General features: G+C 36.7%; 1 protein-coding gene across 2 annotated transcripts in view; it reads left to right on the top strand.

Moving 5' to 3' along the window:
• Nucleotides 1-27085, top strand: part of LOC126914992 (uncharacterized) — a 649115-nt gene that overhangs the window by 67477 nt on the left and 554553 nt on the right. For both annotated transcript variants that reach the window (XM_050719323.1, XM_050719322.1), the window contains exon 2: nucleotides 21829-26341. In XM_050719323.1, the coding sequence (XP_050575280.1) occupies nucleotides 23219-26341 (3123 nt within the window). In that variant the 5' untranslated portion in view covers nucleotides 21829-23218. The remainder of the gene's footprint in view (nucleotides 1-21828; nucleotides 26342-27085) is intronic.

Raw genomic sequence — 27085 nt, 5'->3', positions numbered from 1 at the left:
GGATGAAAGTCGCCGAAAGCCATTTGCCGTGGCGCGCTTTGGCAAATTGTACGTTACATCTGGAGGTCTGTCGCAGCGCTCTGTATGCACAAAGCACAATTTCTACTTCACATAGACGTACGCAGCGCGCCTGTATATACACAGGGTGTTTCAAAAATTGCGATCAAACATCGGGAATATATACGTGGTGCTTGTTAAAATAAGAGAAGAAGTCTTAATAAACGTGGATCTAAACATCGCTGGTTTCCGAGTTCTACGATGTTTTCAATGAATTGTTTAGAAACTACGTTAATCACCTCGATCGATTGACAGTGAAGGAAACCGATGTTGCAAATGCCGTTCTTCGAAATTTACCTTGAAATTTACTGTCATTCTTGTTATTTTATTCGTTATAGTTGAACCTATAGAGCAATGATGATGAAAAGATTTCGCTTGGGATTGTTAGGAGCAAGGGGAGTCTTCCTTCGTCACGCGATCGAATTAGTATGTGACCGTATCAGTAAATAGTACGCTAGAGCCGGAAAGTACGTGGAAGAATTAGCGTGCTCTTTCCAGCCCGACCACTTAAACCTGCATTCCTTCCAAGTGAAATCTTAAATCCCTATTGTACACGATCCTGAAGTTAGACTCCAACTTTTAAAACACCGTGTATGCGTGGCCGTGTACTTACACGTAGACAGAGAGGTGAATGGGCGCGTTTGCACGCGTAGAAAATTATTTTCCGCGCGAGGAATACGCGGTAGCGTTGGTTAGCTTGTGCTTTGCACCGCGCACGTGGCGACACGACTAATGATCCTTTCTCTTAGAAAATTACTATTCCAAAGCGACCGTGTGCCCCTTTACGGTCGCCATCGAATAGACATCGGTTTTCTATTAAGATAGTGGGTTTTTTATTCTTATTCGATAATCTCAATTCTTGGACCAAGACGCCACGTTCCTTGGAAAACGACTTTCGCCACATGGCGCGGAAGAAATTTACACTTTGGCTTCTGACGCTCATCTTTGAACGTACTATGCCGTTTATAAGCATTGGGATAAGTATAGGTTTTTATATGGATCGTATATGACGTGATAATCATGAAAGTCTCTTGAAGTTTATCTCGTTTTTTGTGTGTCTTTATATTTATAGATTGTGGTGTATATAAACAAGTATACGATAGAAGAAATAGGCAAGATTTTAGTCATGTATTTTACCAAACAACTTTCAAATCTCTAAAAACGTACCACTGTAAATTTATCTGATAATAAATTTGGGATTTTTATTGAAAAATATTAATCAACTTTGAATACCGGAAGAAATTTAGATGGCTCGCCGTGACAGTGAAAATACAGAATATAGTTCCAAGTAAAATGTAGAATTTTTGTCTAGTGCTGATTTAAATATGGAACATTAATGCATGAAATTTTAATTACTAATCTTATGAAATTTTAAAATTTCTCTCGTCCGTTTCCAACGTCTAAGGGTGAGAATATTAAAGAAAGGAAACGAAAACTCGCTAATTAAAACTTGAATCTTTCCTTAATTAAAGAATATTTGACTTCTTTACTTTTCCATCATTATGCAAATTGATAATATCAATAGAGAAATTGTGTTAATACCTACTCTTTATAACCTAAAAAATGGAACTCGAATATCCCTGCCAATGGTACCAAATTTCTTTAATTTATTATTATATACTAAAGCATATTTATGTTCGTTTAAAGATGATCATTTTCTCTAACATTTTAACTGTACGTATATACTGTTTCGTTACATCATTGACAGCGTTAGCTTTGCAATTACGCAATGATTGATAACAAGAACCGAACAAAAAGTTACGTAACATAGTCTCCGAGCGGACCAATTGTTTCAAAACTAAACTGGAATGAAACGCTTACGCAAGGTTCTCGCGGAAATTTCGTTTATGCCAATTACTGATTTATGAGATGCAAAATATTAACTTGGTGTAGATATTGTCGATTTAATATAGTATACGTAATGTATCTAATATATACTTATAATATTACGTACAATCGCCTGCAATCAGAAAATTCGATTATCTACCGACACTCAGGTGGCTTTGATTAATTACGTAGCGGCTTCTATGACATCCTCTCTCCACTTAACTGTCTATATTCATTAGCCAATAATTATATATTGAGGCGATAGATTTTAGATATCACGACGTGTACCGCATGAGAAATCTTGGATATTATCGATAGACTACAGATTCTTATAAACTAAAGAAATGGAACCTGTATAGAAACCTTTATCTACTAGATATTACAATAAATAATCCATTTTGAATATTTCACATATTTTTGCACATACATATTATATAATAAATTATATATTATATGATTTTTCAACACTTTTTATGACTAAATGAAGACTCGGATAAGTTATCGAATATTTAAGAAATCCTCGAACTACGTTGAGAAAAGAAAATCTAACAAAATATTCCGAAAATTGACGTTAGGAACGGTTCATAAATTTAATAGAGCTTGTGGTTGAGCACAACGTTTTTCTTCTGGATTGATTGGTCCATTTGTCTTCCAAGTTCGCGTGTTTTCGTCCTCGGCATTTTCCCTCTCGGAATTCTTATTCACGGACCATCTTCCACACACTGGCGCATCTGTGAGTGTCAGTGGGTTTAACTTATTACCCAAAAGCGTCGGTTGAAGCATAGGAAGATTGTAAATAACAGTGAAGTTCACATCGTAATTCATTCGTAATTCTTCTCGAAGCAGAAATGTTATTTGCTTTATAGCTAACATTCTACATTTTATAACTCTTTGTACATTTTGAGATCATAAAATTATTATCAATCAAGAAATCGAGGGAAATTTAATCAATTTAACGAAATATTACACGTCAAAAATTAGTTATTAGCGGGAAAGCCTGTCAAGGAAGAAGCGTTTTGATACGTTTCTTTAGAATCAGGTAGCAAATAAAAATATGATATATCTATCCTTTGATTAATCGCGTGATTAATAGAGAAAATTCTTGGCTTCTAAAACACGCTTTAACCTCTGAATTCTCTATTAAATACATCAAAGAGCTGTTAAAAACTAATTTCTACTTTACCCTTCGGAAGCTTGTACGATATGACACGTCTGTTGGTTATCGAGGGTGAGAAAAGCGAACGTTCTAAACTCCGAGCAATAAATTCGAGTTTCTGCAACTAGGATATCGCCAGTTTCTGTGAAATACGTGCCAACCTTAAACTAACGTACTGCGTAATAAATTTCGATTCATAACCAACGAATAGCCAATATATTTGGCTTCGGTAAATAGTGACACAATTATTAGAATGATTATTGCCTTTCCATGGTTCGTTGCAAATTTTAAAAGCGTATCGCCAGAATAAAACGAATATAAATTATTAAACAGATCGCGTGGCGATTGTCAGAAGGCTTCGTAAATTATACAACGACAAAGAAACTAACAACAATCTAAATAAATAACGACAAAAATATTCATCAATTGAAAATTTCGCACGATCGACGCTTTAAATTGGATGCACGTATACCCACTTTTCGACTTTAAAATTCTTCGAAACGAGGCCTCGCGCGGGACAATATTATTCCACGTTCTCGATTCGTTTTTATATCTAGAACCACTTCACTTTCGGTTGCACCACTTCTAGTTGTACATTTTGTATAACGCATATACGTAGCAGAAGAGGCACTTGTACTTCGTTTTATTTTAGATGTTTCGAACACTACTCGGTAGGAAATACGTAACCGGGCTACCGTGTTGCAATTATTGCTGGCGACAAACATAAATACCTTCTATGGCCAAGTAATATGTTCCTCGGTTCGGATATTCGAGCAGAAACGAATCGCGGTTTCACCATAGCAACGAGAAACATGGACCGCGCGTTCCAATGTATTCACAGTCGTAAACAGTGCTTCAGTGAGATCCTTTTTTTGCGGTATTTTCCCTCGATCAAGAGGATAATGCTTTTATTTAATCCGTTCAAAAATCCTTTCATCAGCCTCAATTGCTTTCTCGTTTCATTATTCGATTATGATACGCACCACGCGATACTTTAGTGGCGTTCACGACTCTATAGTTGTACATGCACCTGTATATGTGTGTGTGTATATATATATATATATATATAAGCCTTCTATGTGTATATATATATTAAACGGTAGATTAGAGACGCGCAACCGTTTGCAATGGAAAGCACAGGTCGATACTAACCGTGGAAATAAGTTACTGTGACATATCCGCGGAAGCGCTGTTAATGTCGTGAGTTAAACTGAACGTGCATGATTTCCAAGCGAAACATCGCTCCAGATATATGTTAAAGTGCCCGTGTTCCTACAGGGATTCATCAAATACCGTGTCCCGACAAACAATCGCTGCGTACAGCCAGTAAAATCGATTGCCCTGAACGTTGAATCGAACGTCTGAACGGGGAAATCCGCGACTCGAACAAATGGAGATGTTTTCTCTCGAAAGTCGTTTTACAATTCAAAGAGTAAGATTCATGGAGGCACAGACCTCTTTTCACTCTCAATCGAGACGATTCTCGAAACACATGCGAATAGAAAATATATGACTGAATGTTTTCATATCGATGATGTATGTTGTGGATGTACGACACTAAAAGTTGGTTCAACCATCCAAAGTAGAAGAAGAGTATGTAGTTATCAGGTAGTACAAGTCGTTTTGAATATATAAATGAAGAAATAGAACGTACGAAGAAATAGAAAAACATTTTCTCTCGAGTTACTCTTCTTACGTTATTTGCATTTGGCTTATGTTACGTACAATGCTACTTTCTTGTACGATAATACGTTAATTTAGAATAACGTTGCAATCTGAACAATTTAGTTCAAACTTTACCATCTGTATAATTTGTCAGCGAAAGTCTTTTAATGCTTAGGAAAGTCTCTGTAATACTTGTACGTGATAGGAATTTATTCATTCTTTTATTCTTTTCTTTTCTTTTTTGGAAGTTCAATTATGTCAGAAAAATTCGGTAGCATGTTGTTACACCATAAACAGAAATCGTTATATAAATAAGAAATAATCTGAGCATATAACTCGAACATTAAATTCTAATTCATTAAATTTTGTCGAACATCTTGAAAATAAAAATTGGCTAAAACAGAGCCACTGTATATAAATGGCAATAAACAGGCACTATAGAAATTACGTGAAAGTAATTTCTTCCGCCTTTCATTCACTTATGAACTTACATTAATTATAAACTGTGTCGAAATATAAAACATGAGAAAGAAAGCAGAAGGAAAAGACGTAAAGGTAGAATCGAAGTAGATTAGCAAGCTCACACAGCGAAAACGAATATTAAGCCGTCACAGGTCGTTCTTTTGTTAAATTACAGTAGTGAAATCTTGATTAAATTCCGTCATTTCCCATCCCACTTTCATTTTGTTTTACTGGAAAGAAAATGAAAATGCGGAAGAAAAGGAAAGAAAAATAAGGAACAACGTTAGCTCGTAACCTTAAAGACACAAACTTGACAACGGAGTTACGCTCGTTAACGTTATTAAGTTAACATTTTAACCGAATTACAAGCGAAAACAACAGCGAAATCTTCTCGAGTAGTTTCGCGTTAATTTCGAAAATCCGCGGTGAAATCTGCATATTCAAATACGAACGTTAACGGAGCACGGAGAATGTTTGAATGGACATAGCAGCGGAGGTTAAACCGTTAGATCGAGAACCAACAAGCATGGAAATTAGGCTTGTCCGTTCACCGTCATTCGTTTCAGTTAATTCACAGCCAATTTATTCGGGCGGAAGACAAACGCGAAGGAAACGCGCGCGACGTAGGTCCAGGCGGCAGTTGCGTTTTCCAGGAATAAGACAGAAACACAAATTGCACAGAGACAGACGAAGTAACGTTAAATAAATAAAAATACGTGCGATGCTGAGTTTGCTCTTGGCGCAAGCGACGTGCAAGTAGCACTTTGCAAAATTAATGCCAGCGAATTCGCGTACACGCGGACATCTCCATCGACGATTTCGCCGGAAATTTTAAATGTATCTCGCGCGGAAATTTCAGACCAGAACCCAGCGAAAAACGTTTTATCTTGTCACGAAGGTTTTTCATGCAGCAGCAACGCGTGAAAACGTGTACAAGACCAGCAAAGATCCGTCCTCGTTCCCGTCGACGTCGACGTCCGCATCGTTTGTCTGTGTGCATTTTCCCTCGATTTCCCTTTTTCTTCCTTTTTTCCCTTTCTCCCCTTCTCATTTCACTTTCTGTACCTTCGTTTAATCCGTTCTCTTTCTTTCGCATCTCTGCAAGCTTCCTCGTTTATTCTCGGACGAACTTATTATTATTTATTAATTTATATCTTACTTTCTACGCTCGAGTTTCTTGTTGCGGTTTCTATATTCTTTCCAGCTTATTTCTCGAACAAATTTATTGTTCACTAATTTGTTACTTATTAGTCTACTGCTAAATACATACTGTTTGTCATTTGGAAACGTATACGTATTTTTTACTTTAAGATATAAAGTATCGAAAGAAGACAATAAATACAGTGCCTCAAATTGAGTAAACTGTTTTCTGTTTTATTATCCTCGTGTATTAGATCTCGAGTATCTCGGCGTTATTTGTATGTATTGTCTTCTTTCACATTTGAAGACCATGCGAGGAAAATATAAATCGATCTCGTTTTCTTAATCTATACAGGCATGATAGAAACATAAATGATAAAAACAAGTAGAGACATATTTATTATAATATAGCGTTGAAAATAGCAGCAATCTATTGGTTGCAGAAATATAAACTCTCATGTTATGAACTTTTGGTATAATTAAACGTATGGCTAAACTTATGGCAGTTTTTCCAAAATATTCGAAAGAGCAATAAAAATACATATTTCTTTTTAAATCCAAATGAGGGAATAAATTTAGTTAACATGAATTGTTCAACAATATATTGAATTTTAAAAGACATCAAAAATGCAAATCTTTATTCACATAAAAAGATATAGAAAGAATGAAATGGATTTATAAAATTATTTCTCTATAGTCGCGTGACAGATAAATTTTGTATTTAGAAATATTTTATTATACGTGAAAGGATTATACAATTGAAGGTTAACAATTCTTGATTGTACCGTTGAAATCGCGGTGTGATAAAATGTTATAGCCCGTTGTACGAATTCGTTGTAGCTGGCGTGTAAATCAGTAAGAATTATTCAATACGTTCGTATAATAATAAACATCGATAAATTAACATTACTATCGCCAGAGTATGAGTTTCCATCGTGGTCGATGCCGATTTTCAACTTCGTTTCGGTATTGTTAACATATCTCGTTTTATTCGTTATGTAAGTATGCAGAGTAGTTAGAATCGATATATAGGCCGTTTCGGAAAGCAGAATCATAATTGCAACGATAAATTTCGAATGTAGAAGTATCTTTACATTTGATATAAATGTTCGGTATACGATTATTTCGTGTGCTTTATAATTACAACGTCGAGGATTATTTGCCACAGCGACCGAGAACCGAACACCTTGTAATTTTTTAATTGATACGTTCATACCACGACTAAAGCCAAATTTTAATTAATTACAGTTAATCGATTAATCAGTCACTCGAATCATCTTCCAAGCAGCGAGAAAATTCCTATAATAAATAAAACTTGTACAAAAATTTAATAAAGAGATATCCACGAAACGCTTAACAAATTAATAAATAATGTAAAGTATTCGACCAATTCTATTCAACTGATAGCAACGTCTCTTTTCCTTATTGTATTTAATATCAAACAGATAAAGGAAAGACCGGAAGTTACGTAGGTTCGCGGCTCATTAAATGAAATTGACGTGAAGACAAGCAAGAATCCGTATTTCATTCGAACGAGCAGGAATTATATGTATTTCAAAAGGAACCGAAGTGATTTTCTGCGAATAAACGCCCGTCGTATGCGAAGTACGATCCAGAAAAGAAGCATAGAAGGCAAAGGAAATTCCTGCGTGTTCCGCGTACTCTTGTAAGGATAAAATATTTTGGAATTTCAATGGATCTACCAACGATGAAACGCAGAGGAAGAAAGTCGAGAAATTGAGGTGGAGATAAGCGGCATATAAGGTTCTTACATTGTTTAATTTAAATTCTTCGAAAGCATAACCTATTTCGTATGAATTATAAAGAAGCTACAGAACATAAAAAACAGAAATGTCTTCGTTGTGCGTAATTAAAATTTCAAACGGATTTTATCGCCGATAAATGTTACGAAAAATGTTAACAAGAGACGATCGCACGTTGAAATATTGCGTTATATGATAGTCGTCCGTATTCTGAATTTATTATGACAACCAAATTTTTACGTACTTTGCATTCGATCTGAAATTTATCGTTCCTGTGTTACGTTGCTCTACTAAATCATTTATTTGAAATATAATTTCGTAGTAACCAGTAACTATAAATATAACAATACATATACTCGTGCGCACGAGGGTACAATTTTTACAGAACGGTAGCAAGTACATAGCTCTGAAAAATATAATTTTAATAATTTGCAGAGGATGGATTTCATATTTTTGATATGTCAAACGAACATTTTTTTCAGAGACGTATATATATATATTATGAATATGATATAACATACCGTGTTTAATAATGATAGAAACCTAATCTAAACTATTATCGACTATATTTTATGGGAACTATAAAACATAAACGAACCATCGTTTTCGTTTGCTACGATTACCGCCGCGTTATGCGAAATATTATTCAAACGACTAACGCTATGGACTTATTAATAAACATAATAAATTCGTAGTATCGTCATTCGTTATTTTTACCGCATAAAAAAGAGAGAAGCACGAAAAAAGGAGAAATTCTGGTGTGCCGTAGAAACAGAACCGCGATCGTGCGACTATTCGGAAACTTGGCCTAAAATATATGGAAACATTTCAATATTCAAATCTGTCGAAGTCAGAAGGCCGTGTAAATTGCAGCCTATTAATAATGTCGAACATTGTTCCGTAACGAAGGTAGATTAACATCGATTTCTAATATCGATTTCCTCTTTCATATCAAACAAGCCGACATTTATCGCGGAAAAACGAGATTGAAATCTTGCCGGGCAAAGAACGCTCGAAGGGCTGGGATGGAGGAGATTTTTATCGACAGAACGAAGCAGTTTGCCTTGTTATATGCTTGTCCGATACTGGTGGAGATTAAATCCCGGGAAATTGTTAAATCACTAGCTGCTTTGACAACGGGTCTCAAGCCGCAGGATAATAAAAGGCACGGCGGCGCTTTCAAGGATGGAATTCTCTGGCGACCGGTTCGCGAAACGTTGAGGTCTGACTGTTGTTGAATTATGCGAGAGCCCATTTCTATGGCTTTTCCTGGCAGCCAGGAAGCAGAAAGCACGGCCAAGAATACACGGCTGGTTTCAGAATTGCAGATGCGCGCTTTCGTTCTTTGAAAACTCGTGAAAAAGACACGATTGATATTAATAAACGAATACGCGAAGACTGATTTTTTGAAGCGAACGCGCGAAGATGGTCGTGCGAAGTCACTGAAAGTCTGAGAATTCAAAAGGCACCTTCAAATACGAGAAAAGGGAATAAGAAGGAGAAACGAGTTTCCATGCTAAAGATAACAAATTGTTGAAACACGATCGTGTAAAAGAAACGAGAAATATCGGAACACGTTTCTTGGATCATTTAATCACCTCTTTAAAAAATGTTCCGTAGATCTCTTTGCTAAAATTTCTCTTCTCACGAAGTAACTGTAGAATTAATAATTAATTATTTGATTAACGAATTAATTATATTCACCGCCATTGTCAAGATACCAAAAAAGCTGACCTTACAAATATACATATTCATAGTGATATAACACGGTACAATATACCAATAATTAACAATATAAGATAACCAAATACGTTAAGCTGTTACAGAGTAGAATCATGTTAACTCGGAATAAAGGAACGTCCACAACAAAGAAATTTCACTCCATCTGTAATGCAATTCATACAGATAGAAAGAAAAGCTTTTCGTAAAAACTGAACAGTATCCTACGAAATAAACTAATTTTTCAATATTTCTTCTTCATTTTACTCGATAGTAGCTGCTATAAAATAAGATTACGAAATTTACTCCCTTGCTCTTCTTCCATTTTACGTTCTCGCTGTTTCTTACCTACGTACACTTCTAAGATACCCGGAACAAAGAAATGTTACAAATATTTTCTTTAAAAAGCAAGTCAGATTACGTCCTTTTCTTCCTTTGTACATCCTTTTGCGGTATTCCTTAGCAAGGTTATAATTTTTTAAAAGACCCAACCAGTACATACGTGCGTACATACGAGCACACGAGTAAAGGAACGGCAAAGGAACACAGAAAGAAGCAGCTTGTTTTATTCATTCGACAGAGAGAACCGAATCGGTTTAGGCAAACGTTCGCATCCTCGTCACTCACATTTTTGTTGTTCTGTTGTTAACACGCGGCCCTCTTTTCATTCAGGGGTGCCTTTTGTTCGACGTTCCATAACTTTAATCCTCGCGTTCGTGACTATCTTCGATGGCGAGCAAATTGTTGTTGCGGTGAAATAAAGTGGGTCGAGCCCCGTCGACCAGTGTCTGTAACGATCGCGAACATGAAAGTAAGTTACCGGTAACGAACGACTGATTAATGTTGATAAAAAGGAACGTACGAAAGCTCGCGTAAACTTTCCCATCTTCCATTTCCCATTGTGCACTCTGTTTCCTATCTTTTCTCGATAGTACGCGATCGCTCGCATCCTTTGAAATTATACTGCCTTAATCTCGAACAAAAGATTTCTGCTTTGTAGAGTGACGATAAAATGCAAAAACTATGCGCCCTTTGTTGGTTTCTTCCTTTTTCCATTCAAGCGACTCATTAATATTCTTTCTCCATTGATCTCTATCCGATTAATTGGAAAGAAGACTTGAGCAAAGAATTTCAAGAATTTTCCACCCTATCGCGTTATATGCATCGCGTATTTCTCACAGAATACAGTTTCTAATTTTTCAAGATTTCAAAGTAATAAATTCCTTCAGTCCGTATCGTGAATTAATGCAGCGTCAGAATTTTATCGCTATTGCATATATGTATGATTGTTCCGAACGTAAAAGAAATATGAGCGAAATATCAGTAATTTATTGAAACGTATTAATATGGAAAATCTATCAGATAATTTTGCATTTCTATGATAATTATTGTAGATTTGTGTACATTTATTTTGGTTTTACTATCTTCTCCTGTCCAACGACGAGAACTTCACTGATAAATCTTCTATTTCTTTCCTTTTACTCTTTCTGACGAAGGAAAGCATTTTTCATCAACCATGAAGATTTTAGAGTCTCCGAGCACTCGCTTCATTTATTACGGTCCTCGGAGGGTCCTTAGTGTCATGACGGTGATTCTTTCAAGTTCCACGATCATGTTATTTCGTCACATTTTTTCGAACATTTTCTTCTATGGTCTCCGATATCTGATGGTCTGAGATATCGCAGTGTAATGTTATGGGAAGAAAATATCTTTCTAGTAAAAAAGCTTAAAAAAATTGCCAAAAACACGAAACTTCTAAAAATTCTAAGTTTCAGAACGTTCTAGAAACTCTCGAAAAATATCGAACGATTCAAGAATTTTTTTTTTTTAATGTCACGGTAAAACAAGAGATTCTATCTCGACAAAATGACCAAATGATATCGTTTAAAAAACATAGCCAAGAAATTAAATTCGGATATTACGATTTCTTTATTCGTCTTATATAAAATGTCGTGTAGTATAGTTTAGCTGGCGTGGATACCAGCGCTAAATTACAATCGCGTTTGCCACAAAGTTTTCTTAATTGTGTCGCGTGTTACGATCGAAAACTGCGTTGAAACGATTCCACGCTACGGTTATACGAAATTGAAACAACGAACGGGAAATTACATCGTTCATTTTTCACGAGAAGATGCACGGGGATACGTTTTCATCGGCCAACTTAATGAGTTCCAAAGAACGAACGTAGAAGAGGTGAAAGAAGAAGAGGATGCAAAGTCAATTCGTTGTTGACGTTTCATTCTTCGAGTCTGTCGGGAAAGGAAGCGAAATGTACGATCGGCGGAGTTTAATTTTCTCCTCAAAGCAACAAAATAAAACGAAGCTTCCACATCGATGCCTCTAGCGGCCGAGAAGGGGACAAGTTTTCGAGTTAAGGGAGGAAACTTTCGAACGGTATGATAAATATGAAAATCAGGCGGCCCTAGCCTAACTGCTACTACTGGGAAAAGCATAAAGATGCAAACGCCTGAAAAAAGCCTGTATAACTGGTAGCACCTTCTAATTTATACGAACAATTTAACGCGATTAAAAATTCTTCTCTACCTTTCTTGGGGAATTTTCCCCTGTTTGTATACTAATTCTGGTACCTTGTTGGAAAAAGGGTCAAACTTTGTATTCGCTACGAGGGAGATTTATTAGCCACTGCGGAGTCTTATTTCGCGTTATGAGTGAGTTATCGAATTAAATATTGGTAAAGTTCTGCCCTTCCCTTTTTCTTTTGAGAGGATAGAAGATGTATTTTCTTAATTGAAACTCCCATTAATTAGCTTCATAGTATCGATCGCTACATGTGACTGTCTTTCGCTTATTCATTCCATCGCTATGAAATATTTCATTATTGTTATTATTATTATTAAAATACTCTTTCAGTTTTTACAAACTAATCCTCAGCATCGAATTTTTCTTTTTTTTTTTTGGCAAAAAATTTTATAGAGATCTAAATACATCTGACCATAAAAAAAGGTGTGAAACGTTTACGTTACAGAGTTCTGCATCTGACACATACGCAAAATGTAATGCTTAAAATGCATTTTGTCAAGAAACACACTTATTCGTCTAATTTCTCCGGCAATGTTATACAGCCATTTAACCACCTACATTTCGACAATTAAAATTTACATCTGTATACTCATCCGATTCGTAAAAGTCCTCCAAGATAAAATTGTAAATGCACAAACAAACTCTTAACACTACGACCACCGCGATAATCGAAATGATCGATTCGTAATCTTTCGTACAAAATTTATAAGTTTGGGCGTAACAATGTATTTCTGAAAATTCAAACGAATTTCTGTAAAGTATTATACATGGATATGTACTTCTTTTACGCTATCTTTAACCTTGATCCCATTAATACAAATTTTACATTCTATAATCGATAATACGATTTAAATCATTTTAATTAAATTAAATACAAAAATGTTCGCTGTGTTAATATACAAGCGTGTCACTGGTAGCGTTGAAAATGTAAAAAAGCTACTATACCGAGTACTGTCGATAGCAATCGCGAGAAGAAAGTTGGTGCTTTTAGAAAAGTGTGACAACGAAGTATTGACTGATAGCTTCAGATTGAATGTGAAGTGTCTATATAGAGGCACGGGTATTCTTTTATCCCACGTGTCCCTTTTATCTGGTTTAAATTCAAGCTTTATGAATAAAACGAACAACACTGATCGAAGTACGCATCTACATATTGAAATCACTCTCCATCTATTCGTCCCAACAAATCCGTACCCCAGTTTCTAAACTCATCACACAAGTTTTAAAGCGCTCATCGAACAGATTGAAATTTCACCCTCGTGTTTGGCACGGATATATGTGCTATATTATAAAGGCATTACTGTTTTTTCAAATATATTAGAGTTCACGATATTTCTGCTCGATAATATCATATATAATTTCATATATTTTTAGTTATAATTAGCTTTATAGAAAATTTTTTGACCATAAAGAATTTTATCGTTTATTTTATTATAAATATAAGCTTATATAGAATCAGTCTAGAGCATCGAATTTTGATGTATTTTCTTTACCCTGTTGAAAGTACCTTTTAATGTAAATATGAAGAAAGAATAGGGTCAGGGGTTATTTGGCTATCGAGAAAGGCTAGGAAATATTGATGCAAATCATCCTATAAATATTCTATCGATAATAAATCTGAAAACTTCTTAGCTACACTTATAGGCAGTTTCTCTCATATTACTAACAACAATTAAAAACAAACTGTATAGTATTTTATTACTTTAACCGCACATAAATAAAATTAACACTGGTGCTAAAGATATATTCACTTCGTTTCTGTCTTAGCTTATCTTTTAACAGTTACGTTTGTTCTAAACATCCTTTGACTTTCGTCAAAATTATACGCAGAGAAACTAAAAGATCAAGAAATTTATTAACATAAATCAGGTAACATACTTGGCTCATCTTTGTCACAGTGAATCCTTCAAAGATGAAGAATCAGAGAAAAAAGAAATTTAAGAATCATTATTACTATTTAACTCACAATTTCGCTCGTTCCACTCAAATTCCACTCAAAGTTACACTCGCTATATGACATTTCGTTATATCAACTACGAACCACAAAAAATATATTGCATATCGTTATAGCATATTCTCTGAGTAATCATACTGCTTCCAAACTTTCGGCCAATGCTCTACGTATATATGCATTATGCAAAATATACGCCACAGACACGATACAAATTAACACCCGTGAAATCGAAGGAATTCACAGCCTCGAGGCAACTTCGACATCATTATCATGCGCGTTGCGGTCTATAGAGGTCCACAGGAAGCTCGGAATTTTCATTCCAACGTAGATTCCACATCGACCTCTTGCGCTCGCCTACGTAACACGCTCGTAGATGTTCGCGCGAGACGAAGCACATGTATTACCTATCCGAGTGTTCCTAGAGAGCTGTACCGCGGTTTGCACGAGAGCAGATCGCATTAACAGAGACTACCCCAGTCGTTTTGGCCCGCCAGTGCATTTTAAATCAAAGTTTATCACTTTCCCTGCGTTTTTTGTTCTCGCCACCGCAAGCCAATTTGCCCAATTACGTCTGACGTATGAGCTTCGCGACGAGCCAACGAACCACTGGCAATTTTTAATTGATCCGGATCGACCATGGAGCTCGATACGTTAATTGGGAAAATCTGGTTCAACGCCAGTCCGGGGAGGATCGTTCAATTAAACCGCACGAAATGAATCTTGGGTATAGTTGCTTCAGTCCATGTAATTCGCATTTAAACCTATGCGGACGTGTATTGTTTCGATGACTGTTTGTAGCGTGAAATTTAAGAAAAATATGAACATAACAATCAAAGTACTTTTTATGGAGAATTCAAGATTTATTAATCCTTTGATTACGGTTGTCGTCAATGAGAGATATTAAGATTTTAATCGAGTTTGAGAAGCGAGAACTGTTTATTCACGACGCTATTCCAGCTTTTGGATACAGTAAAATAAATAAAATATAACTTCGTGTTATCTATTTTGTGATTATTTTACTGTAAGAATAACTATAGTTGGGAAAGTCAAATACGTATTATTGGAGAAATTATATTACATATTCTATTTTTATGCTTCATAAAGATTTGAAAGTTCATAACGGAATCCTTTAAATAAATATGGATCTCATGCATATATCATTCCCTCTACACTTTATTTCTTCTTTTGAAAATAAAACACTCGTAGTATTTTTTTTACCGAGCTGTTCAATTATTACTCGAAACACCAAATAAATCCATAACTCGCTTAAAAAATCATAATCTTGTTATCGGCGTGTTTTTACAACATAACGAAAACAGATATTAAAATTCAGATACTCAACAATAAAAAGAGTGACACTTTATTCCATATCCAGAGAAATTCCACCTTTTCTGCTTTTTCTATTCTTCCGATATTATGAACAACCATCTTCCAGACGAAATCGTAAATATCCAAACCGCTTGTGGTGCAGATTCTGACGAGCCTGAGTATAGTATAGAAATAACATCTTATTGTTCTTGATACCACGAGGAAATTGGAAAGTCCTTCGAAATAAATGCCCAAGTGACCGGGTTATCGTGTTTTGTCGTATTGGCAAGTAATAGGATTTCAAGCCGATTTCAATTGATCCCGATGCATCGCGACAGTCGATCGCACTCCCGATAACCAGACGACTGCGCCGAGGCCGAGGAAATTGGTGTAATTCGGTCGTGGTCCATTCGACGACCTCGCGTTATCGTCAGTTTCCGGTGAACTCTCTTCACGACTGACAAGTCGATAATTCGATACGAATTTCTTCGTGCGTACTTCACCAGAGAGAGAGAGAAAAAAAAAGAAAAATATATGAAACATCGAAATAAAAGACTGACTGGCTCGTCAAATTTTCGAACACGTACAATACGTTTCTCGGTTTGCTTTCAATCCGTCACAATTTACCCGATGCAAGATTGGATTCATAGAAACGAAATCGATTCTCGTCAATTTTCACGTTTGATACCCTACGTTCGCTTTATACCACACACGTGGTTAAATATGTACGCTATGCACGAGTAAATGAGATTTTACTACTAATTCAGTTATGAACGAAGACTGAATGTAACTGTAAAGCGAATGTGTTAAATAGTTTGTATATTTCTGTTTTCAGATTTGTAATACGTCGAATTGGATTATTTTTTAATTGATTTCAATCGAAGGCCGTGGGAGAAATATATCTTGTCTCCTTTACCTACTAAAGCTATCTTTTTATTTTAGTTTGGAATTAAACACGTATCTTTGCCTGCCATTTTCTTCGATATTTCAAAAATATTAATCGTCGCAATTTTTTTTTAATTTGATAAAAACTTATCAATTATCCTTAAATCGTACATTTAACTTAATAGATTATTTCCTTCGTCAAAGCAACTTCAATTGCACCACTCATCCATAAAAATCAGAAAATTGCAAGAAAGGACTTATCATATCTTTGTTTCTATTCTTCTATGAATCTTATTTGAAAAGTTGTTGCATTACGCGAAATAAAATTGAATGGTGCCTTTCGTGAATATCCGTTTGTCATTTCTTTAAAACGTTCAAGTAGAACAAACGTGGGGAATAACATTTTACTGGAACTTTTTGAAACGTAAAGGGTTTCAATTTTTGACGGGAAAGAAATCACGTAAAACTGGTAAATGCGATTGAAAGATATCGCACACGATGCGCGAAAGCTGACTTACGTGGATTTGACAGACATCTTTAGGCGGGCTTTTATCTTACACGCTGGATTCGTATAAAGGGAATTTACAACGAATAACCTATTTGCAAAATATTTAACGCGGATTAAAATATGCTGACAAATATAATAGGATAATTGCTTTGTGAAATATAGGTACGTTGAAAATTCTCAGAGGCAGTCTAAAGCTTCAAGTTCTTAATACTTCAAGCTTCAAGTACTTCTTTACATTATATCACGGTACTTCGGTAAAAGAAGATATTGAATGTGTTTTATTTATTTAAGCGAATTGAAATGTATCGATATCCGATAACACATTTTCTGCAACTATAGGAATCATTTCTTTTTTCTTCCATTATTTATAATCTCATCAACCATTTGCATGGATTATTCAGATCGTAAAAGAAATGAGAAATTATACGGTATTACGGATAATTATATAATTCATAATTTGTATAATTTCGAGTATTCTAAATAATTTAGTAGCTCTCGTACATATTGACTTGTTTATTAATTTTTAGATTATTAAATTATTATGCTTTGAATCGTCTGTCGTGTTAGATTTTTTATTAAATTGTCGCTTTTGTTTCATTCTCATTTCATCCAAGTGGTATCTATACGCAGTTTGGAACGTTGAAATTAAATTAAATACCAGATATAAGGAGGAAAAAATAAGTGACGTCACTTAGCATCGACTTTTATGACGTCATTTAAGTAGAGAAATTAAATTCTGGGCTTCGTTTTCATATCGGCTTTGTGTCAGAGAAATTAATAATGATCGATAAAGCAATATGATCGCGTAGACGAAACCTACGCACAGAGTCTGACACGGAGATGGAAAATCATTCTAATATTCGATGCAATCTACTAACGACGAAAATGTACCATTATATGCAACGAATATCTTTCGGATTGGTTGTACGAATTAGCTGCAAGCTTTAGCATCGACGATACTTCATTTTTTATATTACTATATTTAGTAAATAATAATATCTATCTAGTGCAAACTCGTCACTTCTTTTTAAATCAAACCATCAAGACGTAAGGTGTAAGTCACACGAAAATACCATACTGATTAATTAGCAATTGATTCAGCTATGCGTGCATTTGCATGCGTAATGGCATGCACATGCGTGCAAATGGCAAATTTGTACATCTACAGGAAACTCATCAAAGTACACTTAGTAAACACGAATAGTATATAGGATATAAATACACACCTGTGCAGATACAACTAAATATAAAGTAAATATTCGAACAGCGGCAATGAGTGTGCAGTATATAGGCTCTAATACAATTTCCCTATTACACATACAGTGGCACATTTAGTCCCATTCAGGAATTCCACGATAGATTCTCCGTATATCAAATTATTTTGATCTTGATGCCGAATGCTGTGAAAATATATATGGTATTTGGGTAAATCTAGACGGTAATTTGCAATACTAACTGAGAAATGATTCTAGTATACGATAAAATTAAGATACGTTTAAGTATATTGTCGTAAGTAATTTACTAGATAATAGGTTGGTGTATATAAGACGTCGTTTGTTGCATATGATCAGTCAGATTAAATGCTATTCAATGTTCAAGAGGTTCGCAATAAAAATATTATAATTATATTATAATTATAGACCACCGTAAAAATCAGATTATTCGTTAATTTTCTTACACGAGTTTAAATTTTAAAAAAGTATTATGAAAATTGCTGAGACGCTGTAAGAAACCATAATAGCTTTAGCTATTAACCAATTAACCATTAATAGCTAGCTAAGAAATTGTTAAACTCTAGGTATGATATCATTCACATAAATCTCGAAATCGTTACCAAAGTATTGTTAGTTAAATTCTATTTATGCTATCTGTATAGTATAGTACAAACTGTCGTACAAAAGTTTGGAGTCTCTATGTAATCGAAAAATTGAAGAGAAAAATCAAACTGGCATTAAATCAAAATTAATAATAAGAAATCAGTTGAAGATTTGCTGTATGTACAGTCGAAAAAATGAAACCTTCAGCTGATACTATATTACATATAATATTTATAACGCTCCGTAACAGAGAATAAAATGCGTCACGTGCGCTTTAATAAAATATGCCCTAGAAAGTAATGAGAAAAAGTTGAAGCTATTCAAAATGAACGAAACGCACACGTATATTTGCAGACGCGACTATACGTTTATATTACTTTTAAATATGTAAAGCGTAAAATCAAGATATCCATACGAGGATGCACGCTCGCAGGCAACTGCGAAATTTTCCTTAGACACATTCGGGAGAATACTCTCAAGTTGTTTATCATCCGCTTCTAACGAGAATTGTGATATGCCTCTTTCGATACCCTTTTCAGCTCTACACATGTATACACGTGTAAGAACAGAGAGAAAAGGTAATGAGGTGAAATACGATACCCCGTTGCGTAATTAGAATCGTTCACAGCGATTTGTACAATACACAATGGACAACTGATTGCAAATCGGCGAATTGATTACGCGGTTCAAACTGTCGATTACGCGGAAACGTTGGTTTAAAATAGAGAAAATAGCTGTCGTTTATCGTACAAAAATAATCGTCAGGGATTTCACGGTTATGGCAAGATTAAGAAAATGTTAAACATTAGTATATGTTTTTTATTTATATTATTCATTTGTATAATTTTTTCAAATGTTTAACATTCCATCTTTCCACGTTTATTTAAATTAAATGTCTTGTATATGCTGCAGAATAACAATTTCCTGTATGCCATATCATGCTACAACAATCAAGCAAGTGTTTTTTTTCCCTTAAATTGGTCTTCAATAAAGTTAATTCGAGCTGTTTGTTTCATTTAACGTTTATTTTCATTTCGACCAGTTTATATTTCACGATACACAACGTTCAACCTACGAATGGGCATTCATGTGTAACCCTTTCAACCCCATGTATGAGGACTAGTCATTAGACACGGTGTAAAGTGCGTATTGAGAGGCCTGGGAATGATGAAATCGGAGTCCCTTATTTACAAAACCAGATGTTCATTTTATGCGCATCGGTTTAACGCACGTCCCAACATTTCGAATAAAGTTCGTTAATTTAAGACTCTGATGGATGAAGATCTGATGGATAGTGTCAATTGTAAAGTAGCTTGTGTACTTTACAGATATTCGAGGTACTTCACATAAAATCCCGTAAAGGATTGTGATAAACAAAGCTTAAATCTACTTTGATATTTAGTTTCATCTCGAATAACTACTGTTAATCCGTAACATCAGGAACTGTTGAAATAAAAGTTTCGCGTAATCTCTAATCCCATTAATTTTACCATTTGCTCCGATGGTTAAAGCGCTTTCAGTAGCTGTTCGGGGAAATTCGGAGCCTCATAAACGGGCTTATGACCGCCTCTTATTACAGATAAATGCGCAACACTTCGTCTTCCTTTCTATCCAACTTTCCACCACAGCCTCCACGTTATGGCCAACTTGGCAAGATATACCGCTAATAAAATGTCGCGAATGGTCCCGTGAAAGTAACAAAAACTCGCCGACAGTACGAGACTTCGAAGAGTTTTCTTTAATTGTCACATAATACGTTCTGTCTGTCGAGCTAGCTTTCGTATGTTCATTCTCCATTTATCGGGAAACAGTCAAAGTGAATCTGTATCGCTGTGTCAGAAAAGAAATTACGAAAGTAAACGTTGATACGTGAGCCGATAATTCACGGCGTTTTTCACGACAGTGAGAAATTTTCAACGTCTTCGTTTGCCACGGAGTAACTTTCTGGCAATGAGAGATGGGCGCAACCCACTCCGTGAAACTAAAGTGATCACGAGGCGCTTGGGAAATCACGAAAACAATTCGCGTTCCTCAGAGTGAAACAGATCGTCTCCGAAGCAACCGACTCTTTGTTCGGGGGCTTGTCATTGTCGGCGATAAGTTGAAACGCGGATTGCACGAGCCTTTCCCGAAGACCTGTCGCTCTTAGCCATGGTAAATAAGCGCTTTCACCGAGCTGCTTCCATCTGCAAGTCGTTCGTGAAATTTCCGAACTAATGGCCACCAGTTTACGCCAACTTCTCGCTCAACTTTTTTCGTTCCACCATTCTAACGTCAGTCATGGTTTTGTGGCGTAGAAACGCGCCGAGAAACCGCTGCTGGACGTTTCATTTGCGTGAAAACTGACTGAGTTTGAGTAGGAAAGATTACTCTCCAAATTGGTACATTGACAGTCGCTGACTAATATTATGTTTCTTTGTGCATAAAGTATGGTCACATATAGGTTGGCTGATTGAACAGTTGAAATGATAAACGATGTAATTTCTAGAGGTAAAAATTTCAAACAAATCAAAAGCATTTTTGTTAGTTTTGTCATCTATGACATGTATCGCTCGAACTGTACACTATCAGCGTGTGACATTTTTACGGAGTTAGAAAGAAAAAAATTGGTTAAATTTGTTTATCCGGGTATTGATTCTTCAGCTTTTTCGACCAACAGTCTAGAGGATCGATACATGATAGCTCCAAGAATGAAAATAAATTACTCTGACAGTACAAAAATCATTTCTTACCTTTTTTGGCACTTACATATTTTACCATTTTAACTCTTCAGTTAACAACGACGCGAAGATAAAGAAGAATTCCTTGTATTCATTTGAATTAATAATAACAATTTACGTGATAATTGAAAGCAAATTCTTCACATTCTCCACTTTGTCCTGATTACAGAGGCTCGTAATTTTCTACTTTAGAATTTCTGTAAAATAACCAACCGTGAATGCAATTTTATTACTTTGCGCCGAATATTACGAGGAAAAGTTACAAAAGATACATGGAAAGTACCATTTCGTGCCTTTCTTTTGCAGATCGATTCTACAGATTTTCCGAGTACGACATATTACGTCAACGCTATAGAAAGAGTACTAATTCTATTGTTAAATATAAAAGAAGAAAATTATATAATACGAAACTGAAACAATAAAATCAAATGTTGTCTTTCAACTTGAAGCAGTTAATCGTCAAATCGTCATTGTTAAAGTTAACAGCTACAGGACTGAGAGTTATTGGAAATTATAACGAAAACTGCCCAGCAGAAATCAAAAGCTTCCGAGAAACTGATAATAAAACGAAAGAATCAAAGGAAAAGTATTGAATTTTTTAATATTTCGAGGAATTTACACTGATTAATCGTGTCCTTTCGAATTGCTGTTTAAATCGTATATCTAAACGACGAATTATACGTGGCAAGCGCAATATTTTATGAAAAATTCGAGTGGAAGTCAAACGATGACAGCCAAAAAGCTTTCTGAATGACATTTTTTGGAGTAACATTTTCACCCAGAACGAAAATAACTGAGAGATACGAGCGAGCTGTTACGCGCTGACACGTTTCAGCGTAACTGCTATTTACGGACAAGGAAAGGTAAAAAGGCAAACAGTTCTCCTTCGTAATATCCGTTCTGTCGTCCGATGATAAGGAAACCATGAAGTAAAAAAGAAAAAAAAGGAATAATAACGCATAATTGATAAAGATTTGCGAAACGAAACGGGGATCGCGTCAAAGGGACGCAATAAAAGAGATTACATTTGCAATTGCGCATTCTCATTTACTCGTGGAAAAATGAGAAATGCGAGGGTGGTACTCAGAGACTTTCTGTCTGGACAAACGTTCCAAATTTTCACGTAATATTATTCGGTGCGTCTGCGATTTATTAACGAAGCTCCGGCGGGAAAACGGATGCAAACGATTTGGATAAATAAAACGTAAGAACAGTCTGACGAATTTGTCCGTTAATTTTCGGATAATCGAAAGAACGAAGAAAAAAAATTCGCTAGCAAATTACTCAACGAGCGAAGGGTCAAATATTCGAATTGAAAAACTGCAACGAATTCACTTCACGTTTAAAAACAAAAATTGGTACGTTAAGAAAAGAAATTATAGAAAAAAATTGCAAAAAATTTTGTTGCATTCCCTTCACGGTTTATATCACCGAGAAGACAACGTAAAAGGAGGAAACTCAATAAGGATCACGGAACAGCGATCGGGCGTAGAGCGAACAACATCAATATCGACGTTTACATGCCTCGAGTCGACCTAACGGAATATACGAGGCGTAAAAACGCGATCCGTGACGATTGCGTTCAAGCGAAAATCTAGATTTCCAACAGAGAGTTACACGATAAGTCGTCACGGTGTGCGGATTGGGGCGAATTCTCGGCTACATCGGCGGACGACCGTCGGTGGGGGCCGCCAACATGTCGCAGTCTGGTTCAGGAGGGGTGAACGATAGCCAGGAACAAAACCAGGTTGGACAAACGATGGAGAATCAACAGACAGCGTGTCAAAACGGCCGAGCTGAGCCGCTTGCCGACAATGCGAAACAAGATTTGTCCAACGGCTTTGAAAATCGTACCATAGAATATGACAGATTCTCTCAAGATAGGGTTCAACAGAACCAGTCAACCGGCCAAACTCAAGAACAACAACAACAACAGCAACAGCAAACTCAGCAGACAGGTCAATATCTGACTGGAAGGAAGCAACCTGTGGTCGGTGTTCCCGAGGATAGACATCCCCCTAGTGGACAACTTCCACCCCAACAGTACAGCCAGGAAAAGTCTGCTCTCGAGAGGACGCAACATGTCTCTCAAACTAGCACACAAACCCTACCGGTTCAAGCGCAGCCTCAATTCATGCCTGATTACGATCAAACTCAGTACACGCAGATCCGAAGTCAGTTCGAAGTGAGACCTCAACAGATGTATCCTCAACAAACTCAATACGCTGAAAGAACTGGTTACATGACGAGAGATGTAACATATAGAGATCCTACGTTGTATCAAGGAGGTGCAGCGAATCCGATGTTCACTGGACAAGGTCAATACGTAACTATTCAACACGGATCGCAAATGCCTCCTCAATCCGCCAGTCCTCAACCACCGTACTTTTCAGGCGTTGTCGTACCTCAACCGGCTAGTTACGCTCAATTCGGCGGGCAACCCCAGTATTCCTATAGTCAGTATCCTCAAACAGTGATGAACGCGGTACCGTATAATCCTCATACTGGAATGTATCCCGCTCAACAATTCGGACAACAATCGCCGAATCCGCAAAGATTCTCTCAGGAACTGGGACAATATCAAACACAGCCTATCATTCAACCGATCGCCCAAAATGTGACTCATGGTCTCGCAATGGCGACTACAGAGAGACCCAGTCGTGGACCCAAACCTATGGTTCCACCACGAGGTAATTCGAAGATTACTCACGATACAGGGCACAGAAAGTCTGCGAGTGTTGATGTTCCAGGTATGCAGAAACCTAAATACGATCCTAATCAAAATCCCCCGCAAGAACAGATTCACCGAAGCGACGGGGCGATAATCGTGCAAGGTGCACAGATCGTAACCGATACTCAGGATAGAAGATACCTGACAGCCATTAATCAAAACCCTAGGACGAGACAGGATGGTTTGTTCGTCGATACGAATGGAGATCCACCTGGTCGAGAAAAAATGTGCGAAACCGTGGTAACCGATTGTGGTCTATATTTGACCAGACCTGAACACAGGAAATCTATTTCCGTGGACGTTACATCGAGTTTCCAACGTCGTAACGATACGATTACGTTCACGTTCCCTGGTGACACGAATCAGGAAATATTGATGCCAGCGAGGAAGACCGGAACTATGGTGGATCCGAAACGAGTCGAAACCAATCAAGTGTATCCGCCTGATCAAAGGCGATTGGATACGAGCTTAAGAGTATCGCCGATGGCTTTTGATACGAGACAAGAAAATAGGAAGAGTATAGGAGCTGATAGAAAGCCCGAATGGGGTAACGTGAGCCCTAATCAAAGAGTAGCGATACCGCAAGAAAACAGACGATCCGATTACTTCGACGAGCATAGGAGGTCACCGATGACCATAGAAGGCAAGAGAATGGAAGACGTTAGAAGGTCTCCTATGCCTTTCATGCCGATTCGCGAAGGATCCGCGGATCGCGCAGGACAGAAAAGTCCGTCGTTTGTAAATCAAAATTTCGAGAAGACCAGACAAGAGCTAACGATATGGGCTGAACAACGACAACGACAGGAACACGAAAGGAACATGATGCAGAATCAAATGCTCTCCACCAGTCCACGTTCTCGTAATCAATCCGAGGAAAGGAGAGATCCGAGACAGATACATCAACCAGATGATCGCAAGGAAGCTAGAATGACTCAATCGGCCTTTCAACCTATACCCAACATCAGTCAGAGGACTATAATGGAACAACGTCGACATTTGCGACACGTTAGTGCTGACCTAACGAAGCACATGGAACTCTCGAGAAAGGAGTTCGACGAGCAGCCCATTAGTGGATCCGTAGCGAACCTTGGACCACCTGCTAGTACGGCTCCCTCTCAAAGAGCCAGTCCTAATATATGCCATCAGTATCCAGCCCTTAGCGAAGCAAAGTTAGATACTAAGACTGTCCTAACTGTGGTAACAGACTTCGGTGAAACAAGTTTAGGTAAACCGATCGATCAAGTGGATCATATAATCCATAGCCATCGTAAAAGCCACAATATCTCGACCAGCTTACTAACTCATAGCAAGAGCCAGAGCGATAATCTTCAAAGTCAACTAGACACACAGAACGAAAAATCCGACGCTTTGACGTCCCAGCAGCAACAACTGCAAAATCAGCAGAATCTTGATTTAATATCCGAGAAACTCAGCCAATTTGAGCGTCAACAGAGCGATCTACAAGCGAAGCTTCAGTGTCTTCAGAATCAAAATCAAATCCTCGACAAAGTGGCGCAATTTCAACACCAACAAAGTGATTTACAAGCCCGTCTGCAAAGTTTGCAAGCACAGAACCAGCTGTGCGATAAATTACAAAGATCGACCGATTTTCAGCCGCATTCGAGCGGAAACGATATCCACCAGATCCAATCGAACTCTCTGCCCAACCACCAAGAACAACCGACCGATAAGATTTGCACGTCGCAAAGCCAGAGTACGCCGCACAGTCATCATCAAACGTTATTGACCGCTTCCTATACACAGAACTCTAATCATCAATCCTGCCAATCGTCTGTCTGCGAGAAATTATCACCTAGGCTTCAACACGACACCAGCGACCCGAATTCTATTCAGATACCGAACATGTCGCAGATGCCACTGCCGTGTCTGCCACAATTCGATCGCGCCGATACGTCGCGTACTTCGTTCTCACAGTTCCATCGACTTCAGTGTCCAATCGACGGTCACGAGGGAGCTTCAGCACCGTCCAGCACTGCTTCCGTGGCTTCGTTCACCGGAACTTTGAAAAAGGTACCTCCCGAGAAACCACCGAGAACGTCGCTAATCGTTCAGTCACCAGAGTCAGAGGTAAGGGCGTTAACGATTGGAAATGATATGGATGTTGGAAAGTTTTCAGTATTTCGTTTTGCATGGTGTAACGATGTATAGACAGCTATAACGATCTTAGTGCATTTTACAGCAGGGTTATTTTTATTTGAATAAAATTTTGCCAGATTTCGAAGTAAAGATACTATATTTTACTTTAAAAGCAATATAACATGATCACGAATATGCTACAAGATAATTCTTTATTTACATATCAAGAAATGATTTATGTTAATAAAAAATAGTCTTCACATCATGGAACTGTTGACCATAACAGTGGTCTTAAGTTATTTAATTTTAATTTGTATTTCACATTTTACGCGATAGAAATTCGTGAAAAATATAAAATGCAAAATAACATCAAGCAAACATTTTCCCGGCTAACAGCGTCCTAGCCAATTAAGGATCAATAGTGTTATAATTTTGCACGTTTAGATATTCATTGTTATAATCTAAAATAGTATATAAAATTATATCGTAGAAACGCTATTTCGAAAGTACAATTTTACGTTAAAATAGCAATATAAAGATGTATAATTTTAATTGAAAGAAATGCAACTTTCCATCAAAAGATAGAAATTATTCGTACCGCGAATCTTATATTTATTTGATTGTAGAAACACGCTTTAAGCATAAAGAAAGCGATTATATGAAACGTAAAATGCGTAATAAGAGATACTCGAACGATCAAAGTACGTCGCTTATATGCCAATAATTTCTTATAAA

Source organism: Bombus affinis, chromosome 3 (genome assembly GCF_024516045.1).
Source record: "Bombus affinis isolate iyBomAffi1 chromosome 3, iyBomAffi1.2, whole genome shotgun sequence".
Classification (NCBI taxonomy): Eukaryota; Metazoa; Arthropoda; class Insecta; order Hymenoptera; family Apidae; genus Bombus; species Bombus affinis.
Note: the sequence above shows the minus strand (reverse complement) of the source record. Positions and strands in the feature narration are given on the sequence as shown.